The sequence below is a fragment of the Eleutherodactylus coqui genome, chromosome 2 (genome assembly GCF_035609145.1).
Source record: "Eleutherodactylus coqui strain aEleCoq1 chromosome 2, aEleCoq1.hap1, whole genome shotgun sequence".
NCBI classification, from domain to species: Eukaryota; Metazoa; Chordata; class Amphibia; order Anura; family Eleutherodactylidae; genus Eleutherodactylus; species Eleutherodactylus coqui.
The window spans coordinates 236,202,370-236,216,795 of record NC_089838.1 but is presented as its reverse complement, the minus strand read 5'-3'; the positions used below and the strand labels follow the sequence as shown (position 1 = coordinate 236,216,795).

At 43.9% G+C, this 14,426-nt stretch overlaps 2 protein-coding genes across 10 annotated transcripts in view; both read right to left on the bottom strand.

The window, feature by feature from the left end:
• GABPB1 (GA binding protein transcription factor subunit beta 1) overlaps window positions 1-14,426 on the bottom strand; it is a 58,965-nt gene that overhangs the window by 32,451 nt on the left and 12,088 nt on the right. For all 9 annotated transcript variants that reach the window (XM_066592656.1, XM_066592651.1, XM_066592653.1 and 6 more), the window contains exons 2-5: window positions 8,878-8,985; window positions 7,066-7,233; window positions 5,680-5,874; window positions 4,505-4,616 (exon numbers count right to left, since the gene is read on the bottom strand). In XM_066592656.1, coding sequence (XP_066448753.1) covers window positions 4,505-4,616; window positions 5,680-5,874; window positions 7,066-7,233; window positions 8,878-8,985 — 583 coding nt within the window. The remainder of the gene's footprint in view (window positions 1-4,504; window positions 4,617-5,679; window positions 5,875-7,065; window positions 7,234-8,877; window positions 8,986-14,426) is intronic.
• On the bottom strand, window positions 1,005-3,930 carry LOC136613167 (uncharacterized). Its single transcript, XM_066594012.1, has 3 exons — window positions 2,945-3,930; window positions 1,818-2,552; window positions 1,005-1,128 (listed from the first exon to the last, which is right to left on the bottom strand). Exons 1-3 carry the CDS (start codon window positions 3,616-3,618, stop codon window positions 1,005-1,007), a joined length of 1,533 nt encoding a protein of 510 aa, XP_066450109.1. The 5' UTR covers window positions 3,619-3,930.

Below are 14,426 nucleotides of genomic sequence, written 5' to 3'. Positions count from 1 at the left end.
CTGTGCTCCGCAAGCGCGAGATCAAAGAATGCCCCCAAAGCCGCAACTTGGACTTTGAGGGTATTCGGACTCAACCCTTTATCCAGGCCCGCCTGGAGGAAATCTAGGATTTTACGGATGTCTGGCTGATCTAACTGCTGGATGTCCTGGCCCATCCACTCCGAGAATTTTTTCCAGACTTTGGAAGAGATCTTTTTTGTCGAGGGTTTAAGGCTCTCGCTAATAGTGGAAATTACGTTAGGAGAAAGACCCTTCCCCAAGAATTTTACCCGTTCAAGATCCAGGCCGTAAGCCTGAACTTGTGAACCTCCGGGTAAAGAAGAGGGCCCTGCAGCAATAGGTCCGGTCTTAGTGGAAGGTGGAGAGGCTCTCCAACTGACAGAGATCTCAGGAGGGGAAACCAAGATCTTTTGGGCCAATAAGGTGCTACCAAAATTACTGTCAGGCTTGACCGCAGTAATTTCCTTAGTAGGAGCGGAATTAATGGTAAAGGGGGAAAAGCGTACGCTAAGTCCCAAACCCAGGGGTGAGAGAGAGCGTCCGTGCCCAAGGCCTGTTTCTCCGCGCCTCGGGAAAAGAAAAGCCGGCACTTGGTATTTGCCCTTGACGCAAATAGGTCTATTTCTGGTACCCCCCATTTCGTCACAAGCAGGCTGAACACCTCGGGATGGAGTTCCCACTCTCCTGGGTCCACTTTCTTCCTGCTTAGAAAGTCCGCAGCTGAATTCTCGGCTCCTTTTATGTGAAAGGCCGACAGTGACTTGGTTGTGAGTTCCGCCCACTGAAGGATCCTTCCCGCCAACTGCTGCAGTAGAGGATTCCTGGTGGTACCCTGGTGGCGAATGAGTGACACTGTCGTCATATTATCTGAAAAGATCCTCACATGCTTCATCCCTAAGAGCGATTGAAGGCTACGTAGGGATTTCCACACCGCATTAAGTTCTCTAAAGTTAGATGAACCAGATCTCTCATGAGCGTCCCAAGTACCCTGTATATGGCCGCCTTCAAAGTGGGCCCCCCACCCTTTGGCGCTGGCATCTGTTGTGATTATTATTGCAGGGTCCAAGTTCCATTCGGATGCCCGTGACAGGTTGTCCGACAACAACCACCAGCGGAGTGAAGATCTGGCTTTAGCAGAAATAGAGATTGTCTGGTCAAATGAGGACTGTAACTTGTCCCAATTCTGAAGGATTAGTGACTGGAGACCGCGACTATGGAACTGGGCCCAGGGAACCACACCAATACATGAAGTCATTAGCCCCAGGATCCTCATTGCGTCTCTTATTGTTACTCTAGATTTTTTATAGAGAGTAGAACATTCCTCTAAAATAAGCTGTTTCCTTAGAGGAGGAAGGGACGAATTTTGGAGACTGGAATCCAGAATGACTCCCAGGAATTTTTTCCTGGTTTCTGGTTCCATGTTGGATTTTAGATCATTAATAATCCAACCCAGGTCCTTAAACAGTTGAAGTGTGGAACCCAAGTGTGACCTCAGAATAGTCGGGGAATCTGCCACCAACAGGAAGTCGCCCAAGTAGGGGACGATAATAATCCCACGATTGCGCAAAAAGGCAACCATTTCTATCACCACCTTGGAAAAAATCCACGGAGCAGAGGAAATTCCAAATGGGAGGCAAATAAACTGAAAGTGACGGATTTCCCCTTCCATTCTCAGCGCAAACCTCAGGAACTTTTGCGAGTTGGCGTAAATAGGGATGTGAAAGTAAGCATCCTTTAGGTCAATTGTAGCCATTACATTATCCCTGGCAATTAGGGGAGTTGCAGTTCTGATAGTCTCCATTTTAAATTTCCTATACTCAATGAATTTATTCAGTTCTTTGAGGTTAATTATTGTGCGGTGGGAACCATCTGGTTTGGGGACCAGAAAAAGGGGAGAATAAAATCCCTTCCCCCGTTCCTTCTTGGGGACGGGGATAACCGCGCCAAGATCCAGCAGGTTCTGTACACCTCTCAACAGAGCCTGCTCTAGGCCTGGAGACTGGATTGAGGTTACAATAAATCTGTCAGGGAGGCGAGATACTAGTTCGATCTTGTACCCCTCCGCCACCAGGTGTAGCACCCACTCGTTAGTCGTTATGTTACGCCAACTAGTGGAAAAACGAGCCAGTCTACCGCCCACCGGGCACGAAGATGCGGGCTGAGGGACAACAATAAGGGTCTTACCCCTTCCACCCTTCGGATAAGACCATCTTCCGGTCTTCCCTTTCCCAGCGTATGTAGACGAGGGACGTGGAGTGAAGGGTCTCTTGGGTGGTCTGATGGCTGGCAGTCCCTGGTTCTTGTCAGCTGCTTTTTCCAGCAGGCGATCCAGGTCTGGTCCAAAAATGCGTGTGCCCCGAAAGGGTAGGGTACACAGCTTGTTTTTGGATGTTAAGTCCCCCGACCACTCCTTTACCCAGACTGCCCTTCTGGCGGTGTTGGATAGGGCTGCCGTGCGAGCTCCGAAGCGGACCGTTTCCATAGAGGCATCCGCCAGAAACCCCGTTGCCATCTGTAGCAGAGGGATGCCGCTCGCAAACTCTTCCCTGGAGGTTGTTAGGAAAAAAGAAAAAACAAGCCTTGCGCTCTCGGGAAAAAGCAGGAAAAATAGTAAATTGATTAATTTAACTTAATCAATTTACTATTTTTCTGCTTTTTCCCGCGAGCGCAAGGCTTGTTTTTTCTTTTTTCCTAACGATTTGCAACGAGCTCCAATAATTTTTGGATGACACTCGTAACTGATGCTGTGCGGCTCTCCATGGATAAGGGAAAAGCTTTCTACATATATGCCTTCTAGGATTTCGGTGCCGGTGAGATCTATGTCTTCAGCTTAGTCTCACCTGAGCACCCGGTGAGTAACAGCTTTTTCTCACCACGTTCGTATTTGCTTGGTCTTTTTTACTTTGGCGCTCTCCTCTCACAATTCTCTATTTCTTCCCTGGAGGCTTTTTGGTCAATTAGGGACGCGAGCTGATCCAGCCAGACCGCCATGGAGCGAGCCACAGAAGTGGCCGCGATATTGGATTTTATAATAAGGCTGGACGTGGACCAGGCCTTACGCATGGTTATGTCCACTTTATTGTCCAAGGAGTCCTTTAAGTGGGACGTATCTTCAAATGGTAATCCAGACTTCCTGGACACCATAGCGATAGCCGCATCTACTTTCGGCGTTTCGTCCAGAAACGCCACCTCGTCTCCCGCAAATAAAAGGCGCTCCTTGAACTCCCTAGGGATTAGCGGAGCCTGATCCACACAATCCCACTCGTTTAGGATTAGTTGTTTGAGTGTGGCATTTACAGGAAACGAAGATTTCCGTTGTGGAAGCAATCCCGCAAACATATCGTCTTGCGCCGTGCGGGGTTGCTGCACATCTTCCTCCACCTGCATGGTTCTACGTACAGCTTTTAAAAGTTGATCCATGTCAGCGGTGGAAAAAAGGTACTTTTTCTCCTCCTGCAACACTTCCCCGAGATTATCAAACTCCAAATCTTCCGCCATGTCAGAGTCGGACTCTGACACAGCCGGAGCAGACCTTCGTGTAACCCCTGAGGGCCCAGGTTGGAGGTCCGAGAGGGAGGACTGAACTTCTTCCCAGACGACCGACCGAATTTCGGACATAAGGGAAGATTTTTCCTCCTGCAGAACTTTTGCAGAACAAACGGCACATAATGTTTTGGTGTAGGAGTCGTCGAGTTTGGCCAAGCACACTGGACACTTTTTACTCCTCCGCCTAGCCTCCCTAGGTTTTTGAGTATCCCCGTCCTGAAATGACAAGGGAGAACTCTGTTAGTCAGGAAGTGTATGTAGTGCAGGTGTCTGTAGGTTGGCCCACTGGACCACTTACAGTTTGGAGATTCTCTGGCCGACATCCTGCGCTTGTGGGATCAACTCCTGTACTTAGGATCGATTCCCCGGCGTGAAGAGGCACCAGCCGTCCTCCCTGGTGCGGAGGAGCTTTAAAAATTGAATCCGGCGCCAGCCGCGCGAGGCCACGCCCACTTCCGGTAGGCCACGCCCCTTTTACGCCTGGTCACGCCCCTTGCGGAGCGTCCGACGTCACCACGTCACTCCCTGTGCTCCGCCGAGGCCACGCCCCCTTGAGAAGTGCTGCTGTTCGGCCCTGGACCCAGAGATGGCGGCCGCCGCCTAAATGACGGCCGCAGTGGTGCCGGAAAGCCCGTACTTGGACCCAGGCCCACGCAGTCCCCGGTTAGCTCCCAGATGAGGTACTTCCCACTGGGGTAACCGGAGCTGCCAGGAGAGATGCCACCGCTCACCGGTAAGCCCTGGAACCTCCGGCATGGGACAGCATCGCTGGAGCTCTGCCGCTGCTGTCCTGAAGGGACAGGAAAAGCACTGGTGTTTGGTGGAGGGGAGGTTTCTTTTATGCTCTGCCTTTTCCTGTCCCATCAGGTCAGCAGGTGAGCAACCTCCAGATGTATGCTGTCATGATGTCAAAGGGAAAAAACATTTTTAGCATAAAATGTTGCCTTCTTTATCTTACCTGTCAAGTTTACTACTCCTCCAGGTCCAATGAAAAACTGAGGCGTAGCTGTGTGTATTGTTACAGTGTCTGGGCTTTCAGGATTTGTATTAATTTGATTCTGCATTGCAATCTAACACAAACATAAAAAACATAGTTAAGTTTATAACACAAAACACCTGAATGTTATCTTTTACCAAAAAAAAGTCTGTACAGTCAGGAGCTATATAAAAACCAAGTTAAGTCCCATTTACACAAGATGAACTGTCAGGCAAACGAAGCCTAGGTATTAGTGTATCTTGACGCCACCAGGAATTCCTGGTGGAGTCAAGATTAACGGGGGGGGGGGGGGGGGGGGGGGGGGGGACGACACCCCCTGTACCTGAATGGCTGGACATGGTGTTGGCCTGCAGGTCCTGCAAGGCGACTAAATGTAAAGCCAAATAGCATACATTGTCCGGCAGCGCTGCAGTCGCAAAGCCCCTGGAGCAAGTGGCTTACCTGGCGGCGGCATAGAAGTCGTCACTCCCCTCACAGTGGGCAAAAGTACGTAACACAGACTAACCGGTAGCGGCCGTCACACTGCATTGATGCAGTAAGCAAAAGGGACCGGACAGGGCATCTCAGTGAAACTTGTTCCTGTGCTGCTACACGGGGAGCGAGTATCGCTAGCATTGCTCAGAGTGCGGCCAGCATGGAGGCGGGGTGCCTTGGGGAGCTCTCTTCCCCCCCGCCCACCTCCATTCACTGTAAGCAGACATTCGTTCAGAACTGAAGGACTGCTGTTTACAGTGGCTAGTTGTTCAGTCTCTGCATGCATTTACAGTGGGCGACTATTGTTCAAACTCCCGCAAGAGAGGGGGGATTTGAGCAACTCTGAACGATAATCGTCCTGTGTAAATAGGCCTGAAGAAACTAGTCGGTGTGGTGTATATTGATTACGAAGTTATGCCTCTCATCACAAGTGCCAAAAGGGCTTATGTTAGGTTTTAATCTTCAGTTACAGAAATGGACAGTGGACCACATAGCATTCTTGTGAGCAGTCAGAAGTATTTTAAGGAATAATAGCGAACATGTAGTGCACTCACAATGTAACTAAACCACAGGGCAAGTAATGTATACATTGTCACGCTAATTAAACAAAGAAAATTACACAGCAGCAATAAAATCCATACAACTCATTGATGTAAACCCACCTGAAGTATTTCTGCAAGATCTTCATTTCCATTATCCATAGAGATATCAAATGCAGTTTTACAGAACTTGCTTTGACTATGTACATCTGCTCCATACTTTATTAGAAGTTCTACTACTTCTTGGTGATTGTGCTCTGTTGCCCAGTGGAGAGCAGTCATCTTCAACATATCTTTGGCATTAATGTCAGCACCATGCTAAAGGGAAAGGTGGAGGAAAAAAATTATGTTTCAAAAGGAAAAAATGCTACAGGTATGGCTCTGTTCACATTAGTATCAATGCCTGCTACGCTGGATCATTTATCAAATTGATCTCGATCAATCCAGACAGACTCCATTAATTTATAATGGGGCCCACTGGATTAGTAGTCTAAAAAATTACATGCTTCTTCGATTGGCCAGTGCTGCTTACTTGAGCAGTGCTATCCAATCATAGTGTCTTAAGACTACCAATGCACAATGTACATAAGGTAATCAGAGAAGTGGTACAGCTATCTTGGTTTGTCTGGTTGCATTAAGCTTGCTCATGACCACCTTCATATGGCAGTATATGGCAGTACTAGAAGTGGAACCTGCACAAAGAAAAACCTAAAAGAGTTGCACCTCTTCAATGTTTTAGACTCATGCTTTTGGCTTACAAGTAGTGATGTAAAATACTGTACTGCTGTGTGAATGTGGACAAACTAATAAAAAAAAAAAATCCATCATCAGTTTGCTGCCCCAGAAACAGTCTTGTACTGCAAAAATATATGGCTTTTAACAGAGCCATACATACAGATGATCGATAACAAGCCTAATTACATATAATTCATCTGTGTAAATTAGGATATTCATTTCTGTAAGGGCTCTTTCACACGGGCGCTGTGATTTTAGTCCGGCTGTGTCACGGCCACAGCGTGGATGAAAAACCACATGAACGAGAGGCAGCCGTGACCAAGTCATTGCTGCATCTCCCGTTTATGCGCCTGTTAAGACGGCCAACTTTGGCGTGTAAACGCCACACCCAGGGTACTGTCGGGCAGAGGGAGACAGCTTAGCTCTGCCAAACTCCCTTCTTCTCTCTGCCCCTTACCCTCTGTTTGTAATGGGAGGGGGCAAGATAGAGCGGGAGCTAGTGTGCTAATCTCGGCCGATATAAGCTTGTGTGAATGAAGCCTCTGGCTGTATTCACACAAGCATATATACGCAGCTATTTACCAGCGTATGGCCGGCGTATTTACGTGGGTAAATAGCTGCGTATATACGCTCGTATGAAGGCAACATAATAAAGTAATTTTATAATGCTACTTAAATTTTATTTGCATTAAAAAACAATGAATGAGGGATACAAAATAAAAGTCATTAAATATACGTATTTTATGTAGTGAAATATATCCTTGAATGTCTTACCTTTAATAACACTTCTACTATATTTGCATGCCCTTCTGAGGCAGCCATGTGAAGAGGAGTTCTATCAACTTTTGTACGTGCATCTCTGCTCACTCCAGCTCTAAGTAGCACTTCAGTTGTTGAATAATGACCATACTGGGCTGCTAGATGAAGGGGAGATGTTCCAAGCTGTAATTATACAAACATAAGAAAAACCATTATGTACTGTGGTAAACCAGTAACAGATATGGCCACTAGAGGGCTCTATAAGTGTTTTGACAGATAAAGGGTGCCTCAAGTTAGACAGACTTTTGTAAAAGCAGTGGACGTACCACACTCGCATGTTGCTGTTGAGCCAGGGCTGAGGAGCAGCCTAAAGGCCCTTTTACACACTGCGATTATTGTGCAAAATTAGTCCAAATGGCCAAAGATTTGCGATAATTGTTTCACATAAACGCGGGCATCGTGTACTTTTTGTTTCAACTATGGATTTCAGCTCTACATAAAAACCATCATTAAGCCGCTGAATCCATTTGAATGTGTTTCACTCATCTTTCAAAAGACTGCATGATACACAGTGTACACCTTGTGTTTTGCTTTGCATACATAACAAGTACACTATGACAATACATTTTTTCTGCAGGTCGGTACAATTGTAACGATACCAAATTTTAAAAAAAATATTTTTTTAGGTTTTTCCACTTTTCTGCAATAAAAAAGCAACATTTTTTTGGAAATTATTTTTTTTTTCTAAAAATGTCTGCATTCAAAGTCCTATAATTTTTTTTCCATGGATGGAGCTCTGAGAGGGCTTTTTTTGCGTGACGAGTTGTACTTTTTATGGGTACCATTTTGGGGTACATACTGTACATTTTTAAATCAATTTTATAGCTTTTTTTTGGGAGGTAAAATGAAAAAAAGATAAGCTTTTTGCCTTAGTTTTTTTTTTAACGCTTTTTGCCGTGCAGGAAAAATAGTGTGTCCAACTTGCTGTATTAGTTGTTACGTGGGATTTTAATTTTTTTTATACTAATAGGGAGAAAAGTAGTTGTGTTTTGTTTTTTTTTAAAACACAATTTATGTCCCTGTAGGGAACTTCTACCATAACACATATGATCGCTATGATAAAGCATTGCAGGACTTCTGTCCTGCAATTCCTTATCGCTTGCAATAGCGATCATAGGCAATGGCAAAGCAGGGCGCTTGTACCTGGTGTCCTATTGCCATGACAACCTGTCGGCCATCGGAGTCCTGTGAGCAAGTTTCTCTCATAGACATTGTATGGAAGATTGCATGCACAGGACTCTGAAAAGTCGGATTTTGCAGAACCACATGATCTTTGGAGGGCCACAGCGCTGGGTTGTGGGAGCATTTAAAAAAAATAAAAATACATCACTCAGCTCTCTGTCACTTTTCCTAACTGATGCTGTGAGGACATGACTGATTCCCTTTAAGTTCAATACACTAATGACAGAAAACACTACATCTAAGCTCTACATAAGGACATATGCACACAGAAATATCAGGAACACTGATGCTGTAAAGCATGTACTATGGAAATGCCACCATGTGGTGTCCACATAGGATACCTATATAGTAAAGCATGTTTTTTTTTGCCCAAAGCCAGAAATAGATTGAAAGGAAATGGGAAATATAAAAGAAAAAAGCCTGATGCTTCTTGTTGGATCTGCATCAAAAACTCCACATGGTTTTCGAAAAACACTGTCTGTGTAAAAACCCTAAAAGCTGAAATTTCAAGAACAGCGAGAAGCTAAAGTACACCAACAATTTAAATCCCTGTAAGGATTATACAATCACTACATGGTTACTTACCCAGTCTGTAGTAAAAGGTGCTCCATTTGCCATTAAAATACGAACTTCATCATCCTGACCGGCTCGAGCAGCCTCTAAAAGCTTTTTTCCCAAATCTACCAAGGACATCTAAAAACAGAAAAATAAAAAAAAAATTGGTTTGCATTATTTTCTGTTACATCAAACAATAGGTACATTATGTACAATGAAATTAAAAGTTTTCTTTCAAGCCTGTGGTGATTCCGTGTACATGCTTCTAGACCAGGGCTGGACAAAGCCTGGTGGCCAGGGCTGCTTTTTTGTCAGCTTTCACAATTCATTCTTTCAGCAGCAAAATGATCCTGACAGCACAGCGCTCCATCTCTCCCGGCAGGAGTTACAAATTGCTCCTGATGAGCAGAGAAGGCACGCAGTGGCTGGAATGTAATATATGGGTCTGTATTACAGGGGTTGGCCACTGTTTGGTAAAATCTGAAGACCCCATCATTTATAGTAGATTAATTACAGGGGACTCTATAGAACTTCTGTGCTTACTACTGTGACCTATACTGGAAGGAGGTACAATGGAATCAGTTGCAGCTACTGGAATAGTGAGTACCGGCTGTAGCTATTAGATTATTAACCCCTTAGTGACCAAGTCTGCTTGTGCCTTAATGACCAAGCCAAATTTTGGAAATCTGACATGTGTCACTTTAACATAGAATAACTCCGTAAAGGTTTTGCATATCCAAGTGATTCTGACATTGTTTTTTCGCTACATATTGTACTTCATTTAGGTGGGAAAAATAGAATGTGTAGATTTATTAAAAGTGCCAAAAGTGGGAAAATTTTGGGAAAAAAACTGATTATTTCTTTCACATTTTAAACTGCAATATCTAAAATATGTGCAAACCTACTGTACAAATTTTTGATAAGATATACATTTCCATCCGTTTACTTTATTCTGGGCGCACATTTAAAAAACTTTAGTGTTTTTTGAACCATTTAGGAGATGTACAAATTTAATATCAATTACACTGCCCAATGATGATTTTGTTTCGGGCTCAAAATTAGCGTAATCTTATGTATTTCCATCTGCTGAATTCAAAACTCACCATAAGAATGACCGATTAGCTCTTGCTTTTGAGATACAGTGACGTGTCATTTTTTAGAGTTTACGTGTTTATTTTGTGGGTATTTATTTATTTTTATTTTTTTGACAAAACACAATGTTCTCCATAGGTTTGTAGGTTATAAACATAATAAATGTTGCTATGACTGAGTTTCATATTGTTTCAGTTTCTTTTTTTTAGAATTTCTGGTTTTGGAGTGCTTTTAAAGTGCGGAATTTGCTATATCAAAATGCCACGAAAATGTGTAAATTTAGTGAATAATTTTTGTTACATTTGTGGTGAAATAACATTTTCATCACAGAAACGCAATCTGATGCCTCTTGTGAAGACTGCCTTTCATAATTATTTTGGGATGAAGGTAGAGGACCAGGATAAGTCATGGGCTCCACATATATGTTGCAACTCTTGTTCACTTAAACTACGAGAATGGCTAAAAAATAAAAAAAAAACAATCTATGGCTTTTGCTGTGCCTGTGGTTTGGTGGGAACCTACAAACCATACGCGAATCTTCCATCTGCTATTCGACCTATTCCATATTCAGATAGTTTACCAGTTCCTACTCCACCCCAACATTATGAGCTTGAAGTAGAAAATGAAGAAAGTGTGGAAATAGAAGAACCCAACAAGCCTTCCACATCCCATGACCCTGACTGAGGTAAAAGATGATACACTGCACAGACTGGGTCAAGCGGAATTCAGTGAGCTCATTCAAGACCTTGACTTGTCAAAGGAGAAGGCGGAACCTCTAGGGTCAAGACTACAGCAATGGAATCTTCTTCAACGTGATGTCAGGGTCTCAGAGAGAACATCAGAGGGATCTGCTTCCTTTTTTGAAGAAGAAAAACAATCTGGTTGTTTCCTGCGACGTTAATGGCTTGATAAGATGTTTGAATTTGAACCATGATCCAACTGAATAGAGGCTATTGATAGACTCTTCCAAGCTTAGTTTGAAAGCTGTATTACTTCACAACGGCAACAGTCTTCCTTCTATTCCTGTTGGTCATGCAGTTCACATGAAGGGAACTTATGCAAACATGACAGCCCTCCTCGACTCAATCAAATATGCTGAACACAAGTGGAAAATCTGTGGCGATCTAAAAGTCATCACTGTACTCTTAGGAATGCAATTGGGGTACACTAAATGCTGTTGCTTTTTATGTACGTGGGACAGTAGGGATAGGAAATCACATTACATTTAAGCGGACTGGCCTGCAAGAAATCTCGACTTTACCGAGAAAAATGTCGTTGCCGAGCCTCTCGTGGACCCAAAAGATGTTCTTCTTCCACTCTTCATATAAAGCTGGCTTTGATGAAACTTTTTGTCAAAAGGTATGACCCAGGAAGGACAGGCATTTAAGTACAGTGATACCTTGGGTTAAGAGTGCCTCAGCTTACGAGCTTTTTGACTTGAGAGCAGGCTCTCTCCAGAATTTTTGCTCTGATTTAAGAGCAAAAACTTGGGTTACAAGTAGAGATGAGCGAGCACGCTTGATAAGGTAGTTACTCGAGCAAGCGTCGCTCTTCTCGAGTAACTGCATTCTCGTCCGGGGAGGCGGCGGGGGGTAGTGGGATAAATATAAGCCCTTCCCTGAAAATCATCCCTAGCTGTAGTAAAAAAATCTATACTCACCTGTCCACCGCTGCCGGGGCTCAGGTGTGTCTAGCTGCTGCTTTTTATCCATGCATTTTTAATCCCTGCCCGCTGAAATGCTTCAGAGCAGTGCAGGAAGAACAAGTGGTGGCTAGACCGGCAGACAGGTGAGTATAGATTTTTAATTTTTTTTTACTACAGCTAGGGATGATTTCAGGGAAGGGCTTATATTAAAAGCCCTTCCCCGAAAAACACTGCGGGGGTGCTGGCGTCCTATTGCTTTCAATGGGGCAACGCCATCCCCAGTGAAATCAGTGAGAGATTTTTGCGATCCGGAACGGATTAATGGCTTTTCCTTTCATTTCAATGGGGAAAATTGATTTGACTTACAAGCTCCATCACGGAACGAATTAAACTCTTAACCCAAGGCACCACTGTACTTAAGAGACAAATTTCCTAGATTGAGTGATGCAAAGGTTAAGGAAGGTATTATTGTTGGGCCACAAATTCAACAACTTGTAAAGGCTCCTGCGTTTGACCAAGTTTTGGAGGGAAAAAAATGGAAGCTTGGCAAGCCTTAAAGGGAGTTATTCGTGGATTCTTAGGCAACAAAAAAGATAACTACACTCAGCTGATGACAGTACTTCTGGAAAAATACCATCAACTTGGATGCAACATGTCCCTTAACCCTTTCCAATCCACTGTCTGACATTCTGATTGAAGGCTGTACAGCTCCGATGCCGGAAGTCGTCCGGCAGGGTATTCTTACTGTAGATTACTGGCCGCTCTGTTGTCGGAGGTCTCTCTGGCATGTCACATACCGCAGTACTGGCTCTAGCCAGCAGATGGCACCATTGTATAATGGCAGAAAGAGAGATCCCCCTAGGAAACCCTGAATCCAAAATTGGATTGCAAAGGGTTAAAATCCATTTTCTCCACTCCCACCTAGTCTTTTTCCCTCCTAGTTGTAGAGCTGTCAGTGATGAACACGGAGCAAGATTCCACCAGGATAATTCTGTAACAGAACAAAGCAATCAGGGCCATTGGAATGAAGCAATGCTTGCGGATTACTGCTGGTCTGTGTGTAGGGAGGTTCCGGAACTCACTTACAAGAGGCAAGCCAAAAGAAAACAATCTCATGAAGTCACCACATGATTCTCTTCACACCGAACAACCTGCCAGGAAATCTACCATAAATTTAGAACTCTTAGACTGTAACTGTCATTAAAAAAAAAACCTTCAAATGCACTTTCAATGTTGTTAGCATATGTAATTAAAATGTATTATTTTCTCTTAACCCGTTAAAATAATATACTTCCACCTATTGTATATCACAGAAACTAGAGCCAATAAAAAATTTTCTTTGTCATATTCGTTTTTCTTACCCCAAAATTAGAAAGATTTGACTCATGAAGTTAAGAGAACATTCCAAAGTATTTTTTTTTTGTTGGCCAGTGTTATCAACATTTTGAGGAACATTTTGTTTTCCTACACCAAGCCAAGATTGCAAAGGCTCATAGGTGTCATAATGATAGATACCCACCATTTTAAAAACGACGCCCCTTAATATATTCACTGAGGGGGGTCATAAGTATTTTGACCCCACAGTTTCTTTTCTGGAGTTAACACAATTTAGAGAGAAAAAACATTTTTGCAAATATGTCATTTTAAAGACAGTTTTTTTTCCCCATAGTGCGCATTAAAATGAGGATTTGCACCCCAAAATGGATACCCCTGTTTGTCCTGTGTTCAGAAACATACGCAATGTAGCCCTAATATTATGTCTATGCACAACGGGGCCTAAACCGAGAGGAGCAGCCAGTGGCTTTCAGAACAAACATTTTGCTTGAAGGTGTTTTAGGCCCCATTGCCCACTTGTAGAGCCCTTGAGCGGCCAAAATGATAGAAAACCCGCACAAATGATGGCATTTTGGAGACTAGACCCCTTAACGAATTCATCTAGGGGTGTACTGCGTATTTTGACCCCACAGTTTGACTAAATCTAAGCAAAGCAGAAGGAAAAAAAATTATGATTTGTTTTTTTTTTTGTAATTGTGCCATTTAAAAAACAGGTTTTTTGTACAGCACACTGATCAATGAAGACTTTAACCCCAATATGGATCCCCCCATTTGTTATGTGTTTAGAAACATACACATTGTGGCCCTAATCTTCTGTCTGTAAGTACAACGGGTCCCAAACCGAAAATCAAACTTCAACTGTCTTTTAACTTTCACGTGATCGCCATTATCCAGTGGATAATGACGATCACATGACCAGAGACCACTCACCGCAGCCCTTGGTCACTGCTCCAGGCTCTCAGCTACCTTTAGTAGTCATGAGCAAGAAGATATTAAATTTCCCGGGCCTTCCCCAGCTTCTGCGCTTGCGTACGCCATTTTGGTGACAGGCGCGTGCGCCAAGGCTGGGGAGAGATCCGCGGATAAGGATCTTCTCGGAGATATCGACAGAGGCCTTGGGTAAATATTTTCACCTTCCCTCATGGATCGGATCTGTGATGGAAGACAAAACTATTTTTTTTTTTACTTATATGTGATCGCCGTTATCCATTGGATAGAGACGATCACGTGACCAAGGACTGCATACCGCAACCCCCTGTAAAATCTTCAGGCTCTCGGCCACGCTTAGTAGCCAGGAGTGGGGATATTTTAAATTATCCCAGCAATCCGCAGCTTTTGCGCATGCGTCGGCCATTTTGGCAAAGGGCGCATGCGCAGAAACCGGGTTAAGGCCTGCAGATAAATCCGGAGGCCTTAGGTACGTAATTTCATCTCCCCTCACGCATATGAAACAAACTTTCTTTTTTTCCCTCTCACTTTTACATGAGCGCTGTATGCGGTTTCCGTG